We start from the raw sequence: 15,270 nt of genomic DNA, 5'->3' as shown, positions 1-15,270 counted from the left end.
TGGATGAACCAAAGACACCTGAGAGGCTGGGGATGTGCTCATCTAGTAGGATGCTTGCCCAATACACACACACAGTGCCTTCTCCAGAACTGCATAAGCTGGCCATGGTAGTGCATACTGTAACCCAGTCCTCAAGAGGATCAGAAATAGGAGGCCAGGTATCCTGTCTGACATCTCTTTCCACTTCTTAGGGGCAGGGAATCATGACGAAAACTCATGTATGCACTCTCCTGTCCTAGTGCTTTTGGGGAGCTGAGCCTCCTCCTTCCCGGGCTAGTCAGGAGACAGTGTACAAATTTAACCATGACTTTAGCCCTGAGGTGTAGAGGGATCTGCTGAGCACTGTTGGAGTGCCACTGTTTCAGTTGTGGGAAATAATCAGTCTTTGGTCTTCTTCTAGAGTTTCTTGGTCTCATGGACCAAGGGGTTCAAGTCCAGTGGTGTGGAAGGCAGAGATGTGGTGGATCTGATCCGGAAGGCTATCCGGCGCAGAGGGGTGAGTAATGGGTGGGAGTTCTCGCTTTGCAGGCTGTCAGGTCCACTCTGAAATCTTTCCCTGTCTGCCCTTGGACTCAGCATGAGAGGGTTTTGTAAGACTCAAGGATAAGTATTCAGCATCCCTGCCGTGTTACCCAGTGATTTTTGTATGTGATCAGATGCCTTTTGGGTTTTGAGATTTGCTTGATAGACAGTAACTCTGGCCTTGGTGCAAGGAACACCCTTCAATCCTTAACCCGAGGGCTCGTTGTCAAGTAGGAACGTTGGCCTGATTGACAAGAGGGAGGAATGGAGCAGAGAGGTGACGGGCTAGGGCTATTGCTGTGTGTAGGAGGGAGAAGACAAGACGAACTGAATCAATCCTTTCTGCTGTTTGGGAAATTGTCCTTATTAAAGATGGAGAATAGGTGGGGGAGATCTCTACCTCTAACCATCTTTGGCTATAGTTTAAGTTAGTAACACATGGTGCATCTTGTCTGTCCCCCCACTTTGATGATGAAGTTCCTTTGATCCTCTGCAGGACTTTGACATTGACATTGTGGCCGTGGTGAATGACACAGTTGGGACCATGATGACCTGTGGTTATGATGATCAGAACTGTGAGATTGGTCTGATTGTGGGTGAGTGAGCCACTGGTGTGAAAGCCAGTGCTGTGTCACGTGGGAATGGGGGCTGAGAGAGAGGAAGGAATCCTTAGCCTGGATGTTTTCTTCTACTTTGTAAAGATAATGGTGCAGCTACTTCGGGCTGAGGCAGGACCTGAGGAGTTAAGCAGTGTAGTGTGCTAGAGGCCTGGCCCATGTGTTGTGTTGTCCCAGGAGGTTGCAGTGAGCAATCTCAGCCTCTAGGCAGACTTATACAGCAGTGAGGAGGGAGGTGGGTGGGAGAGGATAGTGCATGTAGGCTCCCAACAAATGGTTTCTTCCCTTGACCAGGTACTGGCAGTAATGCCTGCTATATGGAGGAGATGCGTCACATTGACATGGTAGAGGGTGATGAGGGACGGATGTGCATCAACATGGAGTGGGGAGCATTTGGGGATGATGGTACACTGAATGACATCCGCACCGAGTTTGACCGAGAAATCGACATGGGCTCACTGAACCCTGGGAAACAGCTGTAAGTGGGGCCTTCCTGTGGGTGGGTAGGTAGGGCATGGGGCTGGTGGGGGTGGGGCCCCCACAGTGAAGGGTTGTCCCCAAAGGGTTGTGGTGGCACACACTAGTTACAGGAATGTTCATGATTTTAAGTCACCAAGAGGGCTAAAAGAGAGACAGGTAAAAACACATTGTCTTCAAGATGGTCACCTTTTTTTTCTTGGGCTCTTTCCAAGACATACTCTTGGTGAGCAATAATCCTACCTTAGCCCCACCACGTGCTGGGATCTGAGGCGTTGCTGGGCAGAAAGGTCATTTTGGAAAATCACATTCCAAGTGTGGTCAACTATCATTACCATCTACTTGCTTATGGACAGTAAGCCATGTGAGAAAAGGCACAATGAATATGGAGGAGGTTCTTTAAAGGCACCGTTTGTGGCTTTCAGCCCATCAATACCCCTGGGACAGGGCCGCAGCACCTGCTTTTATTTGATGATGGGAATTGAACCCAGGCTGAGCTACATCCCTGGCCTTGATTTGTTTTTTTTTTTTTTTTTTTTTTTTTGTTTGAGACATAGTCTCTCACTGTTTAGTCCTTGCCTGGCCTATGTGGACCCAAGCCAGCTACAAACTCACAAACCCACTTGCCTCTGCTTCTTAACTGATGGGATTAAGGGTGTGTGCTGCCCGGTGTTGATTCTTTTTTTAAACTGTTGCTTGCTCGAAGTCCCAGGGCTTTCTGCCTTCCTTCATGCTGGGCCTCTGCTCCCGCTGTGCCTTGGGGAAAACTGGAGGTGGAGACTCAGCATTTTGCATCCTGAATCCTATATGCTCCAGTCCTAGCTTTTTGTTACTTTTGACATTTTTTTAAGACTGTATTTTCTTTTCTTCTTTTTAAATTAGATGTATTCATTTTATTTTATGTGTATGTGTTTTGCCTGTGTGTGTGTGTCTGTGTACTGCATTCATTCTTGGTGACTAGAGATCAGAACGAAGAGGGTGTTGTTCCGGGCGGTGGTGCACACCTTTAATCCCAGCACTCAGGAGACAGAGGCAGGTGGATCTCTGTGAGTTCAAGGCCAGCACGGGCTAGAGTGAGTTCCAGGAAAGGTGCAAAACTACACACAGAAGCCCTGTCTCAAAAAACCAAACAACAACAACACACACACACACACACACACACACACACACACAAGAAGAGGGCGTTGGATCCCCTGGAACTAGAGTTACCACCATGTGGGTGCTGGGAATTGAATCTAGGTCTTCTGCAAGAGCAGCCAGTGCTCTTGACTGCCGAGCCATCTCTCCAGCCCTACTTTTGACTCTTACACAACCTTATTTGGTTCTTGAATTTGCTAAACTTCTCAGCTGAAAATCTTGAAACAAGGTTGGCTGCTGCAAGGGCTGAAAGGTGGTTGCAAAACTTTTTTGAGCAATGGACCGTTTCTGTGGTCTTCTTGATATTGCATTTTAGAAAAACTTTTAGTGCTGATCTCTATTTGGAAAGGAAGCCCAGAAAACCTAGCTCTATAAACTGGGGCAGAGGTGGGTAGCCTTTAAAAAAAAAAAAACATTTATTATGTACACAGTGTTCTGCCTGCATACCAGAAGAGGGCACTGGATCTCATTATAGATGGTTGTGAGCCACCATGTGGGTGCTGGGAATTGAACTCAGGACCTCTGCAAGAGCAGCCAGTGCTTTTAACCTCTAAGCCATCTCTCCAGCCCTGCACTTAGACTTTTTAAGGAATATCTGGTTGTGTCTGCTGAGAGCCTTATTAGCTGAAAAGCCATTTACTCTGTGCCTGCTTCCCTTATTGAGGCACACCGGTGTCACTGTGACATATGACCTTGGATGTTTCCAAAGATACAGTGATCAACAATGCTGGCTTATCCATAAATGGTTGACAAAGATTTGGAGGGCCTCTTCCAAATTGTTGGCTGGGGTGGCCCTGAAGGCATGCTGGGAGTTATGAAGAGTCGTTGATGGAGGAGTGCCTCTATCAGCTTCCATGGAGCCAACTTTGTTGACAACGACATCTGAATTTTACAGTGTTGAATTGAGGCCAGGCTGCTACTCAGGCTAGGGCCTGTGTTGGAGCTTTGGGTTTTTGGTTTTGAGAGTCTCGTGTAGCCCAAGGTGGCTTTGGACTCACTATCTGGGATGACTTTTTTTTTTTTTTTTTCTTTTTTAAGATTTGTTTTTATTTTATGTGTATGAGTGACTTTTTTCCCCCCATGTGTTTAACTGCACTGTGTGCATGCATGCTTGTTCTGAGAAAGCCAGAAGAGGGTGCTGGATCCCTTGAAACTAGAATCACATGCAGTCATGGGTGCTGGGAATGTAGGATCTTGCATAAGAGCAGTACCCGTTCTTAGTCCTAGACCTGTTTCTGTTTCTCTGGCCCTAATTTTCTCCTCCTCCTCCTCCTCCTCCTCCTCCTCCTCCTCCTCCTCCTCCTCCTCCTAATCCTTCTTTCTCCTCCTCCTCCTCCTCCTCCTTCTTCTGAGACAGTCTCAAGTGTAGCCTAGGCTAGCCTGAAACTTTTGATTCTCTTCCCTGGGCTTCCCAACTGCTGGCATGGCTGGTGTCTGAAGCTGTGCTGCCATCTCCCTTAGCTTCATCCGGTTTGAGCAAGTCCCATCTTGCAGATTGAGAAGCTGGCTTTCAACTTCTGCTAAGTGCTGCTTGTTCTGCGTCACACCCCTGCTGGGCCTCCTGGGTGGTGAGGCCCATCTGAGGTAGTACACTAGGTACACTAGGTAGTAGTAGCAGTTATGCTTCCTCTCTGTTAGGTGAAGCTCCTTTTCAGGACACACGGGTGGGGGGTGGGGTGGTGGTGGTGGTGGTGGTGGTGGTGGTGGTGGTTTCTTGTGTCACGTGATCCCAGGGCCCTAGGCAAAAAGAGCAATCTCTAGAGGAAACAGTGTCACCTAGTGGTGGAAATGAAATTCCTGGCCTTCCCTCCACTGCGGAGCTAATTTCTCCCGTTGGCACTTCCACCCTTGACTACTGTACCCCAGAAGCTCTCAGTGTTCACCCCCAGATTCTTGAGCTCTCCATTTGCCCTGGAACTGTACCCCAATCTCTGCCCAGGTTATTATCAACCCGTTTTCTTGAGAATCCACAAATTTTGGAAGACAGTGTCTGGATGAGCAGGAAGATCTGCACCTTGATCTAATTAGAGCCACTTAGTTTCCTCCTGGGACTCTTTATAAGGCTATTTTAAAAAATTGTTACTATTGTCTCTTTCTTGACGCATCTCACCAGGCTGGGTTGAAACTTGTGACGCAGCCTGCACTGACCTCAAATCGTGGCAGTCCTGATCAGCGTGTGCCACCATGACTGGCTTTAAGAGCTTATTTTAAAAGAGCATTTTTTTTTTTTTCCCTCGGTGTAGTGTGGTGCACCTGTAATCCTAGTACTTGGGAGGTTAAGGGAAGAGGATTGCCTTGAGTTTGAAGCCAGCCTGGGCTACAATGTGAGACCCTGTCTCCAAAAAGCAAAGCAGCAGCAACAGAAACTGTACCACCAGCAAACCAGTTTTTTTTTTTTTTTCCCTGCAGTAACAGTAAATACTTTGTTGTCATTGTTTTGCTTTGTTTTTTTGAGATGGGGGGGGGGTCTCATGTAGCCTAGTCTGTACTTAAACTTCTGATCTTCCTCTACCCCCACCCCCCAAGTGCTGGCATTGCAGGTGGACCACCATGCTTGGCTCTGAATTGAATTTTAATTAATCAGTCTCTTGGTAACGAGTTACCCCAGATTCTGTTCCAGAATATTCCATACTGTTTCATTGGGATGCTTAATGAACCCACTCATGTGTATGGAAGATTGGCCAGCCCTGTATCTTACATCTCCTGGGTTGTTGTATGTGCACCGATGTGCTCTGTGAGTCTGAATGACTTCGAACGCAGGCTGAGGTCTCGCATCTGCCGGCCTCTGGAGGAGGGATGGCGTACCTCTGTTGATGAACGGCACTTGTCTGTCTCTACAGGTTTGAGAAGATGATCAGTGGGATGTACATGGGGGAGCTGGTCAGGCTCATCCTGGTGAAGATGGCTAAGGAAGAGCTGTTGTTTCAGGGGAAGCTCAGCCCAGAACTCCTTACCACTGGCTCCTTCGAAACCAAAGATGTATCAGATATTGAAGAGTAAGCTTCTGGACCCTCTGCCCCTCTGCTCACCAAGTCTCTGTGATTCGGACAGGCACTGGGGAGGAAATGAGGGGGTTGGCTCTGAGGGGTGTGTGTGTGTGTGTGTGTGTGTGTGTGTGTGTGTGTGTGTGAACATGTGTGCCATTGGTCAGCCTTTGGCATGTTCTGCAGGCTGTCTACCTTTAAGACAGACATTCTCACTGGCCTGGAATTTACTAAGCAAGTAATCTAGGCTGATTGGCCAGTGAGCCCCCGAGGATCCACCTGTCTTCCCCTCCTCAGTACCGGGATTAGAGACATCACATCATCTGACCTTTTTTACATGAGTTGTGGGGATTGAACTTAGGTCCTCATTCTTGCAAAGCAAGCAGTTTACCCGCTGAGCTATCCCCTCAGCCAGGCCTTGGAGATTTTAAGTTGGACAACAAGAGGTTCATACAGGTAGGTGTCTTTAGGTAGCCCTATGACTTCATTTACCAGTCTCTACTCCTGCTAATTTGAATATGGCACTACCAAGATGACTCAGGATGCTAGGAACAGTTGGTGTCCAAGTGTAGGGACTTGGGATGCTGCTCTGGGCTTGATGCTGGAGGCATCCAAGAGGACCTAACTTGCTGCGTCTGCCTCCTATCCTCCTATTCCTTCTCTTGAGTTTGAACATTTCATTTCTCATAGGCCATTCTCAAAAAAAAAAAAAAAAAAAAAAAAAAATCTGTGCTGACACCAGTTTTAAAAATACGAAAAAAAAAAAGTGGTCTTTGGATGCTACTCTGTTTTCTTTTCTGTTGTGATAAAACACACTGACCAAAAGCAACTTGGAGAAGAATGGGCTGATTTAGCTTATACTTCCAGGTCACAGTCCATCATTACTGAGGAAAGTCAGAGCCAGAACTCAAGCAAGAACTTGAGATAGAAACCACATAGAAACACTGCTTGCTGGCTTGTTCTCTGACTCAGCTAACTTCCTTATTCAGCCCAGGACCATCTGCTTAGGAATGGTACCATTCACCTCCATTGATAATCAAGACAGTCCCCTACAGACATGTCCACAGGCCAATCTGATCCAGGCAATGCCACCATTGGAGCTTCTCCTCTCAGATGGCTTTGGACTGTTTCAAGCTGACCATTAAGGCTAACCATGACAGATTTCCATAGATACCCACTCAGTTTGGCAGAGATAAAAGCAAGGACATCCTGTTTTTTCTTTATCATTAAACAATATTCCGAGATTTAAGTCTACTGTTCTATGCTTGAGATTTCTACTTGGTTGAAGGAGTCTTATAGTTTCAGGGACATGATAGAGAAAGGAGTTTTAGTGTCAAAGCAGGGCAGTGAAATAGTTTAAAGGATTTTGCTAAGAAGGGCCCTTGGAGTAAGTCTGCTACTCTTGGTTAGATGAGGAGGGCTTGTGTTAAGGAGGCACGCAACTACTCAAGTCTCCTTGACCCTAGCTCTAGGCACAGACTGACATTCCAGAGAGTAACAAGTGGGCTCCACACTGGATTCAAGTACTCAAGGGTGGCTGGTGGCTAACTTACCATTCATCTACTTTGAGGGGAACAGAGAGCAGGAACCTGCACACTTGCTTACTTAGCATGTGCAGTAGCAAAAAACAGGGTCTTGTCTTTGTAAGGCACACACAGAGGAGCTATTGTTTTTTTTTCTTGTGGAAGATAAAAGGGCACATACAGAAGTGAGACCTCCGTGTGTGTGTGTGTGTGTGTGTGTGTGTGTGTGTGTGTGTGTGTGTGTGTGTGTGTCTCGGAGGGGGTGGATCTGGGAGAGGAGCCTCAGAATTGCTGTGTTGTTCTGTACTCCCTTCTGTCGAAGGAATCAGCCCTCCCTTGATGGGGGCGTTTTGCTGGAGCCCACTAGTCACACTGAATGCTACACTGCTCACACCCTATCTGTTTCCCAGGGAGAAGGATGGAATACAGAAGGCCTACCAGGTCCTGGTCCGTCTGGGTCTGAGTCCATTGCAGGAGGACTGTGTGGCCACACACAGAATCTGCCAGATTGTGTCTACACGCTCGGCCAGCCTGTGCGCAGCCACCCTGGCCTCGGTGCTGTGGCGAATCAAGGAGAATAAGGGCGAGGAACGTCTTCGCTCCACCATCGGTGTCGATGGCTCTGTCTACAAGAAACATCCCCAGTGAGTGAGCAGCCTGCGGCTGGGAGACTCCACAAGCCAGCTCTGTATTGCTTTCCATAGAGCATAAGTGGTCCCCAGTGGGCGCTGTTGGTGTGGGTGGAGTTGATTTCCTAAGGCAGCTGGTGGTTTATCCTCTGTTCAGAGCTCCTGGCAGCTGAGTCCTGGCTTGTCGTCAGTCTCCTCCCCCCCATCCCCCGCTTCCTCCTCCACTTCCACTCTCTGTTTTCTGTAGTTGTTTTGAGACAGGTTGTCATGGAGCTCCAGGTTGGCCTCAGGGTCTGTGCCCCCTTTATGTAGTGTTGGATTAAATGCTTTGTGCATTATAGGCAAGCGCATTACCAACCAGACATCATCCCCAGCTGCCTCCATCTTTTTTATGAATTACTGTTTCATTCACTGTTCTTGCATTGTTCTGGTTGGTTCCTGTGGGTGCTATGTCCTCTGCTAGTGGCCATTCCAGCCCTGAGGACACCAGCCTCTCCATTGATTTTGGTGTTGAATTAATAATTGTTCCTGCCCTATCTGTGTCCCTTCAGATGTGTATATTCCAAAATGTTCACACTGGGACCCAGAAGATGTCTCACTTATTTTTTCCATCATTTTCTCAGCATGAGCGCCAAGTCAGGGCACCTTTATTTAACTGAGTTGGTGCTGCCAAAGGCTCCGGCCCTGAGATCCCCTGCTTTCTCAGCCCTGGGCAGTAGAAACATGAATAACCTGGGAATGTGGTTAAAAGGCTGGTTCTAGCTCAGAAGTTCTAGGGTGAGGCTGACTATTAGAGTGATCAGCTTCCAGGGAGTTGGTGGCCCCTGTGGCTGCAGGGGCCACCACCCAAGGGCTTCTTGCTAAACAGCGTCTCTGACTCCAGCTGTTCAGACGTTGTTGAGATCATCGGCAGGAACTGGAACAAAAGAGAAAGGCCAAAGTCTAAAAGAAAGAGTTTTCTAGCTTTGTTGTTGTTCTTGTTGGGTGTTTTCCCGGGGGCATTGGATGAAACAAGGCAGGCCTCTAGGAGCAGGAGTAGCCCTAAGATGGAGAAGGGGAGACATGGACACCATTTGCTTCTGCTGGGGGGGGGGGCAGGGGGAGGGCCACTCTGTAGCATCTGTACCACTGTGACCGTGGACACCTGTCTCTTACCTTGTGTGTACCACTGTGACCGTGGACACCTGTCTCTTACCTTGTGTACCACTGCGACCGTGGACACCTGTCTCTTACCTTGTGTGTACCACTGTGACCGTGGACACCTGTCTCTTACCTTGTGTGTACCACTGTGACCGTGGACACCTGTCTCTTACTCTGTGTTTACCACTGTGACCATGGACACCTGTCTCTTACCTTGTGTGTACCACTGTGACCGTGGACACCTGTCTCTTACTCTGTGTTTACCACTGTGACCGTGGACACCTGTCTCTTACCCTGTGTGTCGCTGCAGTTTTGCCAAGCGTCTTCACAAGGCTGTGAGGAGGCTGGTGCCCGACTGTGACGTTCGCTTCCTCCGGTCTGAGGATGGCAGCGGCAAAGGGGCTGCTATGGTGACAGCGGTGGCTTACCGGCTGGCTGACCAACACCGGGCCCGCCAGAAGACCCTGGAGTCCCTGAAGCTGAGCCACGAGCAGCTGCTGGAGGTCAAAAGGAGGATGAAGGTGGAAATGGAGCAAGGTCTGAGCAAGGAGACACATGCTGTAGCCCCTGTGAAGATGCTGCCCACTTATGTGTGTGCCACCCCAGATGGTACAGGTACATGACACGGGTGCCCTCAGCTTGCCTTGTGGGGTTTGTCCTGCTGCCTACATCAGTCATGGACCTTTGTTTTAAGATTTATTTAAAATTTCATGCCTGCCTGCATGCATAAGCTGGTTGAGTTCACCGACGATGTCTAGTTCCCTGGAGGTGGAGTTAGTTGCAGGCAGTTGTGAAATCTCTGATGTGGATGCTAGGAAAAGAACCCATGACCTGCAAGAAAAATAGCCACTACCCCCCACCCCCCACCCTTGAGACAGGGTTTCTCTGTGTAACAGTCCTGGAACTTGCTTTGTAGACCAGCATATCTACTCTTAACTGTTAAATTATCTCTCCGTCTTCTTTTGTTTTGATCTTTGAAGTGGGTCTTATGTAGCTAATCCAGGATGACCTTGAATACCTGCTCTAGGATTATTGGTGTATGCCAACACTTGGACCAGGTTTTGCTAAAAATTTGCTGTTTGGCAGAGAATTGAAGCTGAGAGAATTTTAAGACTCCTGCTCAAGTTCATACAGCTGAGGCTGGCCTTGGATACCTGGTCCTCTTGCCTCCACATCCCAAGTGCTGGGATTGCAGGCCTGCCACACTGCCTGAGTTCAGTATTCCCTTGGCTGTTCTTTCTCTCTTCTAGAATTGTACCCTTCTAGCATTTATTTGTCTTGGCTCACATGTCACATTTAGACACTGATAAGCATACTGTGTGGCATACTCCATGTTCTAAAGAGCTGATTTCTGGGGTCAGCTGGGCCCATTCAGATCTGGTCCCAAGGATCTTCCTTTCTTAACTGCTAGGTGGCGCTCACACTCCATCTTTCCCCACACGAAGGGAAGGTGTATAAACTCTTACTCTATGTCATCACAACTCATTACCATCCCGGGTTCATTTTCCAGAGAAAGGAGACTTTCTGGCCTTGGATCTTGGAGGAACAAATTTCCGGGTCCTTCTGGTGCGCGTGCGTAATGGGAAGCGGAGGGGTGTGGAGATGCATAATAAGATCTACTCCATCCCACAGGATGTCATGCACGGCACTGGGGAAGAGGTGAGGCTCGGAGAGATAAAGAGGCAACACACCAGGGCAGAGGGGAGGTCATGATTGGGTGAGCTTCTGGGAGGACCCAGTGGCCTTCCCAAACTTCAAAGACCACTCTTCCCCTGCTCACTCCGGGCCTGGGGAGGGCTCAGGGGTTCGGGCCCTGGCAGAGTTGCAGCTCAGGTGATGCCTGAGCTTGCGTGTCTCCTGGGTGGAATGTTTGGGGGCCCCCCTCTGGCCAGGGCCCCTTCCTCAGTACCCTTTCTTCCTTCAGCTGTTTGACCACATTGTCCAGTGCATCGCGGACTTCCTTGAGTACATGGGCATGAAGGGTGTGTCTCTGCCGCTGGGTTTCACCTTCTCCTTCCCTTGCCAGCAGAACAGCCTGGACCAGGTAGCTCGGCCTTCTGGGAGGGCTCTTCTGTGGGCTTCATCTCTAAGCTGACCCTAGTTTACGGGGGAGAAAGTTGTTCTTTGAAGAGAAAATGGGGGTAGAATGAGTGGCCTTGGGTGGGGACCTTAGTGGGACTGGGGCCACAACAGTTGGATGTCCTCTTGGTTGCAACAGTGTGGTGATAATGATAATCAAAAATGTTAACTCATATTTTAAAATTTAATTTATTTGTGTGTTAAGGTGCCTCGTGTATGTTCAAGTAGAAGTATCTACCTTGTTTTTGAGACAAAGATCTCTTGTTAGCCTGGAGCTCACTAACTATGCAAGGCTGTCTGGCCACCAAGCCCTGGGGATCTTCCAGTCTCTATCTCCTCAGGTTTCTACATGGGTGCTGGATATCAGGTCCTCATGCACCTAAGTAGACACTACCTTTTCACACTAACACGTGCAATTTTATCAGGAAAACCCGACACTGTTAACTTCCTATCAAGATTATAAGATCTTAGATAACTGCTGAATATTTCTGTCTGTGTTTTGTGAGGCTTGTGTGTTAAGTCTAGAACTGTACACAAAGCAGGAACCTGCTGTGGCATTGGCTCTGATGATATCACCTTTTTGATAAAGCTTCAGTAGATGTTATGGGGACCTGGAGGCCTAGAGGTCTGTGGCCACATTCATTCACCACCCACCGGCTTAGGGCAAAGTCTTCAACACTGTTGAAGCCTGATGTGTCTTATTATAGTGACCATCTGAAATGAGGTTATGAACACTTGCCAGAGGCACAAAGCTCACCTGGAGATGAGAGATGGGTAGAGGAGACAAGCCTGCCTTTGTCTGTGTGTGGATGTATAAGCCAGGGCTCCACAGGGCTGTTTTGTCCTGAATCTCTTGGGATCTGATCACAGTATGACACACCCAGGTTTATAGAACACCCAACTGATGGGCGAATCTCATGAGCATGAGGCTTGGAGACACTAGGTATGTGGGTGGCCTTTTGGGAAAAGGGTTTGAGGGTGTGCTGGTTTGTATCAAGAGCAATAGGAAGCAAACCTTTCTCCCATGTGCAGAGGCCACAGGCATCAATGAAGGGCACACTAAAGGGGGCTTGAACAGTAAAGTGCTGGCCTTGTAAGAATGAGGATCTGAGTTCAGCTCTCTGTTGCCCATATAAAAGCTGGGTACGTTAATGTGCCTGTAACCCCAGCAATGGGGAAGCAGAGCCAGACAGATCTGGAGGCTCCCTGGCTAGCCAATGTAATTGAATTAGTGAGTTCCCGCTTTAATGACAGATCCATTGAAAACGTAAGGTGGACAGCAAATAGGGAAGACATCTGATGTCAGCCTCCAGCCTCCATACACATGCCGCCTGCACAGCTTGTATGCACACAGACATAAACAGAAACAGTTCACTTCTTCCACCCTCCCTTCCTCTCTGTCTGTCTAAGCGTCTGTAGAAGACTCTGGAGGAGCTTGATGACTTCTCTCTGTAGGTTGTTCCCAGCTCACTGTTCAGTGAAGTCTGGAAATTAAGATACACACACACACACACACACACACACACACACACACACCCCAGTAGTGTTGAGAATTCAATGGTTCGGCTAAGTCACTGCCTTCGATGCAAGCTCAGGATCATCTGTTTGTAAAATGCGGCTCCAGGAGTGGCCAGGATCCCCCTCTGTCCCTCCACTGTGTACCTGTATGATATTTGTTTATTTTTTTCCAGAGCATCCTCCTCAAGTGGACAAAGGGCTTCAAGGCATCTGGCTGTGAGGGCGAGGATGTGGTCACCTTGCTGAAAGAGGCAATTCACCGGCGAGAGGTGGGAGACATAGTGCAAGTCCTGGTGCATTGGTCCCCCAGTGCAAGTCCTGGTGCATTGATCCCCCAGTGCCAAGGTGGCTGCTGTATTCAGAGTCAGGGTGATAGCACATGGTATTGCTTTGTTGGAGGGAAATTAATGTCATTGCTCAGCAGTGGTTGATTTAACTACAGTGCATGGGGACTCAGGGCTGGCTACCACAACCTTACTCTGTAAACAGAAGCCCATGATCCAGTGGCAGGTGCTGCTGTAGAGCTTTGAGGAAAAGCGTGTGTGTGTGTGTGTGTGTGTGTGTGTGTGTGTGTGTGTGTGTGTGTCCAGAGGACAACCTTATATGTCATTCCTCAGGCACCAGTCATCTTGTGATTCTTTTTTGAGACAATGTCTCACGCTGGCTTGGAACTCAAATAGATCAGCCTGCCTCAGCCTCAGGAGGGCTGGGGTCATATGCTACCTACCACCCTCGGCTTCTCTTGGTTTTTGAAATGGGTTCTCTCACTGACCTGGGCACAGCAGTTAGGTAGGCTAGGCTGGCTAGCCAGCGAGCCCTGGGAGTCTGTTGGTCTCCTTTCCTAGTGCTGGGATTACAAGCATGCACCATCATGTCTGTCTTTTTTCATGGGTCCTGAAAAACTGGACTCTGGTTGTCATGTCGAGAGAGCACTGCTCTTTACCAACTGATCTGTCTCCCCCTGCACAGAAGAGGTGTTCTGAATGTCGTAGCTGGTGGAGGGAGGAGACAGCTGAGCATAGATGGGTGAAATGAGGAGTGAGCCATGGCATACACCATTTGTGTGTGTGTGTGTGTGTGTGTGTGTGTGTGTGTGTGTGTGTGTGTGTGTCAGCCTGTCTGTCTGTCTTGAAGTGTCTAAACAGGATATTAGAACTTGTGGACTAGACATTTGTCTGCTTCTGCTGCCATCAGGAGTTTGACCTGGATGTAGTTGCTGTGGTGAATGACACAGTTGGGACTATGATGACTTGTGGCTATGAAGACCCTCATTGTGAAGTCGGCCTCATCGTTGGTAAGGACACCAATCATCCTTTCCAAACGGGGATGCATGGCCTTGGGTGGGTGGAAGACTAGTGCTGAGTGAGGGTTGGTGCCCTCTGATTGACAGGTACTGGAAGCAATGCCTGCTACATGGAAGAGATGCGAAATGTGGAGCTGGTGGATGGAGAGGAGGGACGGATGTGTGTCAACATGGAATGGGGGGCCTTCGGGGACAATGGCTGCCTGGATGACTTCCGCACAGAGTTTGATGTCGCTGTGGATGAGCTCTCTCTCAACCCTGGCAAACAGAGGTAAGCACTCGCCTCCCTGAATGGGACCTCTATTGACTGGGCTTTCTCCACCATGGCATTTTTCCAGATGCCTGTTCTTTTGAGGACCCTGGTGGGTTTCTCCTTCAAAGAGGTTCTTTTCAAACACACTGGCAAAGTCTGGGAGAGTGCATTAAAAGTTAGGTCTGAGACTGAGGGGAGCCAGGTGGGAAGTGGAAACACTGATAGCTCCCAGGGTGAAGAGGCAGTGTTGTGTGGCCCCGACAGGAGGAAAGACTCTCAGGTTCCGGTTCCTCGGCATCTAGCTTCTCTATTGTCAGAATGGACAAGCATCCCCAATGTTACAGAGCCTCATGCAGTATTCGGGCTTAGAGCCAAGCTAAGACCTAAGATCTGCCACTCTTTCCATAGGAAGATGGAAACAGACTGAATTAGTCAAAGACCTTGGTCCTTTAGAACACACTTTGCAAATGGTATGTCTAGAATTAGAGGAGGTCTTAGACTAAAATACCCCTGCAAGCCAGGCAGCAGGTACCTTAATGAAGGAAGCAGGCTACAAAATGAGGTAGGGCAGGTATAGTATCTTTTCAATGATCCTTGGGCCCTTAGCTTTTTAAAAAGGCGTTGTGTATAGTCCGAAGACCCTTAAGTCATGGTTGGTTCCAGGTGTGTGTGTGTGTGGGGTGGGGTGGGGTGGGGGGGGGGTTCCTGTTGTAGACACCAGTTCCTTGAGGTTCAAGGGGAAGTATGTAAGCTGCCCAGTGGAATTAGGATGAAGGCTCAGCCATCCTCCCCTGAAGTAGTGTTGGGTTTGTGAGTATTTCTTCCTACAGAGCTGTCAATCATCAGGTGGTGAGTTTTGGTGAGTGTTTGAGGAGATTCCTGAATGTTACCCACATGACTCAGGAGCTGTTCCTTTCCTAAAGGGGGAGTTTGCCACCCCTTCCTTGGTTTTCTTTCTGGCTGGACACATTTGCCCCCTTCTAACCTCCCTGGACTCTGTCATATTGCAGATTTGAGAAGATGATCAGTGGCATGTACTTGGGCGAGATTGTGCGCAACATTCTCATCGATTTCACTAAGAGAGGGCT

General features: G+C 48.7%; 1 protein-coding gene across 1 annotated transcript in view; it reads left to right on the top strand.

Annotated features, from left to right (window-relative positions):
• Window positions 1–15,270, top strand: part of Hk2 (hexokinase 2) — an 89,790-nt gene that overhangs the window by 34,320 nt on the left and 40,200 nt on the right. Inside the window, exons 5-16 of the mRNA XM_036181913.1 lie at window positions 401–496; window positions 1,019–1,118; window positions 1,434–1,617; window positions 5,594–5,749; window positions 7,671–7,904; window positions 9,340–9,644; window positions 10,540–10,688; window positions 10,954–11,073; window positions 12,800–12,895; window positions 13,821–13,920; window positions 14,017–14,200; window positions 15,193–15,267. Coding sequence (XP_036037806.1) covers window positions 401–496; window positions 1,019–1,118; window positions 1,434–1,617; window positions 5,594–5,749; window positions 7,671–7,904; window positions 9,340–9,644; window positions 10,540–10,688; window positions 10,954–11,073; window positions 12,800–12,895; window positions 13,821–13,920; window positions 14,017–14,200; window positions 15,193–15,267 — 1,799 coding nt within the window. The remainder of the gene's footprint in view (window positions 1–400; window positions 497–1,018; window positions 1,119–1,433; window positions 1,618–5,593; window positions 5,750–7,670; window positions 7,905–9,339; window positions 9,645–10,539; window positions 10,689–10,953; window positions 11,074–12,799; window positions 12,896–13,820; window positions 13,921–14,016; window positions 14,201–15,192; window positions 15,268–15,270) is intronic.

Source organism: Onychomys torridus, chromosome 3 (assembly GCF_903995425.1).
Source record: "Onychomys torridus chromosome 3, mOncTor1.1, whole genome shotgun sequence".
Classification (NCBI taxonomy): Eukaryota; Metazoa; Chordata; class Mammalia; order Rodentia; family Cricetidae; genus Onychomys; species Onychomys torridus.
Note: the sequence above shows the minus strand (reverse complement) of the source record. Positions and strands in the feature narration are given on the sequence as shown.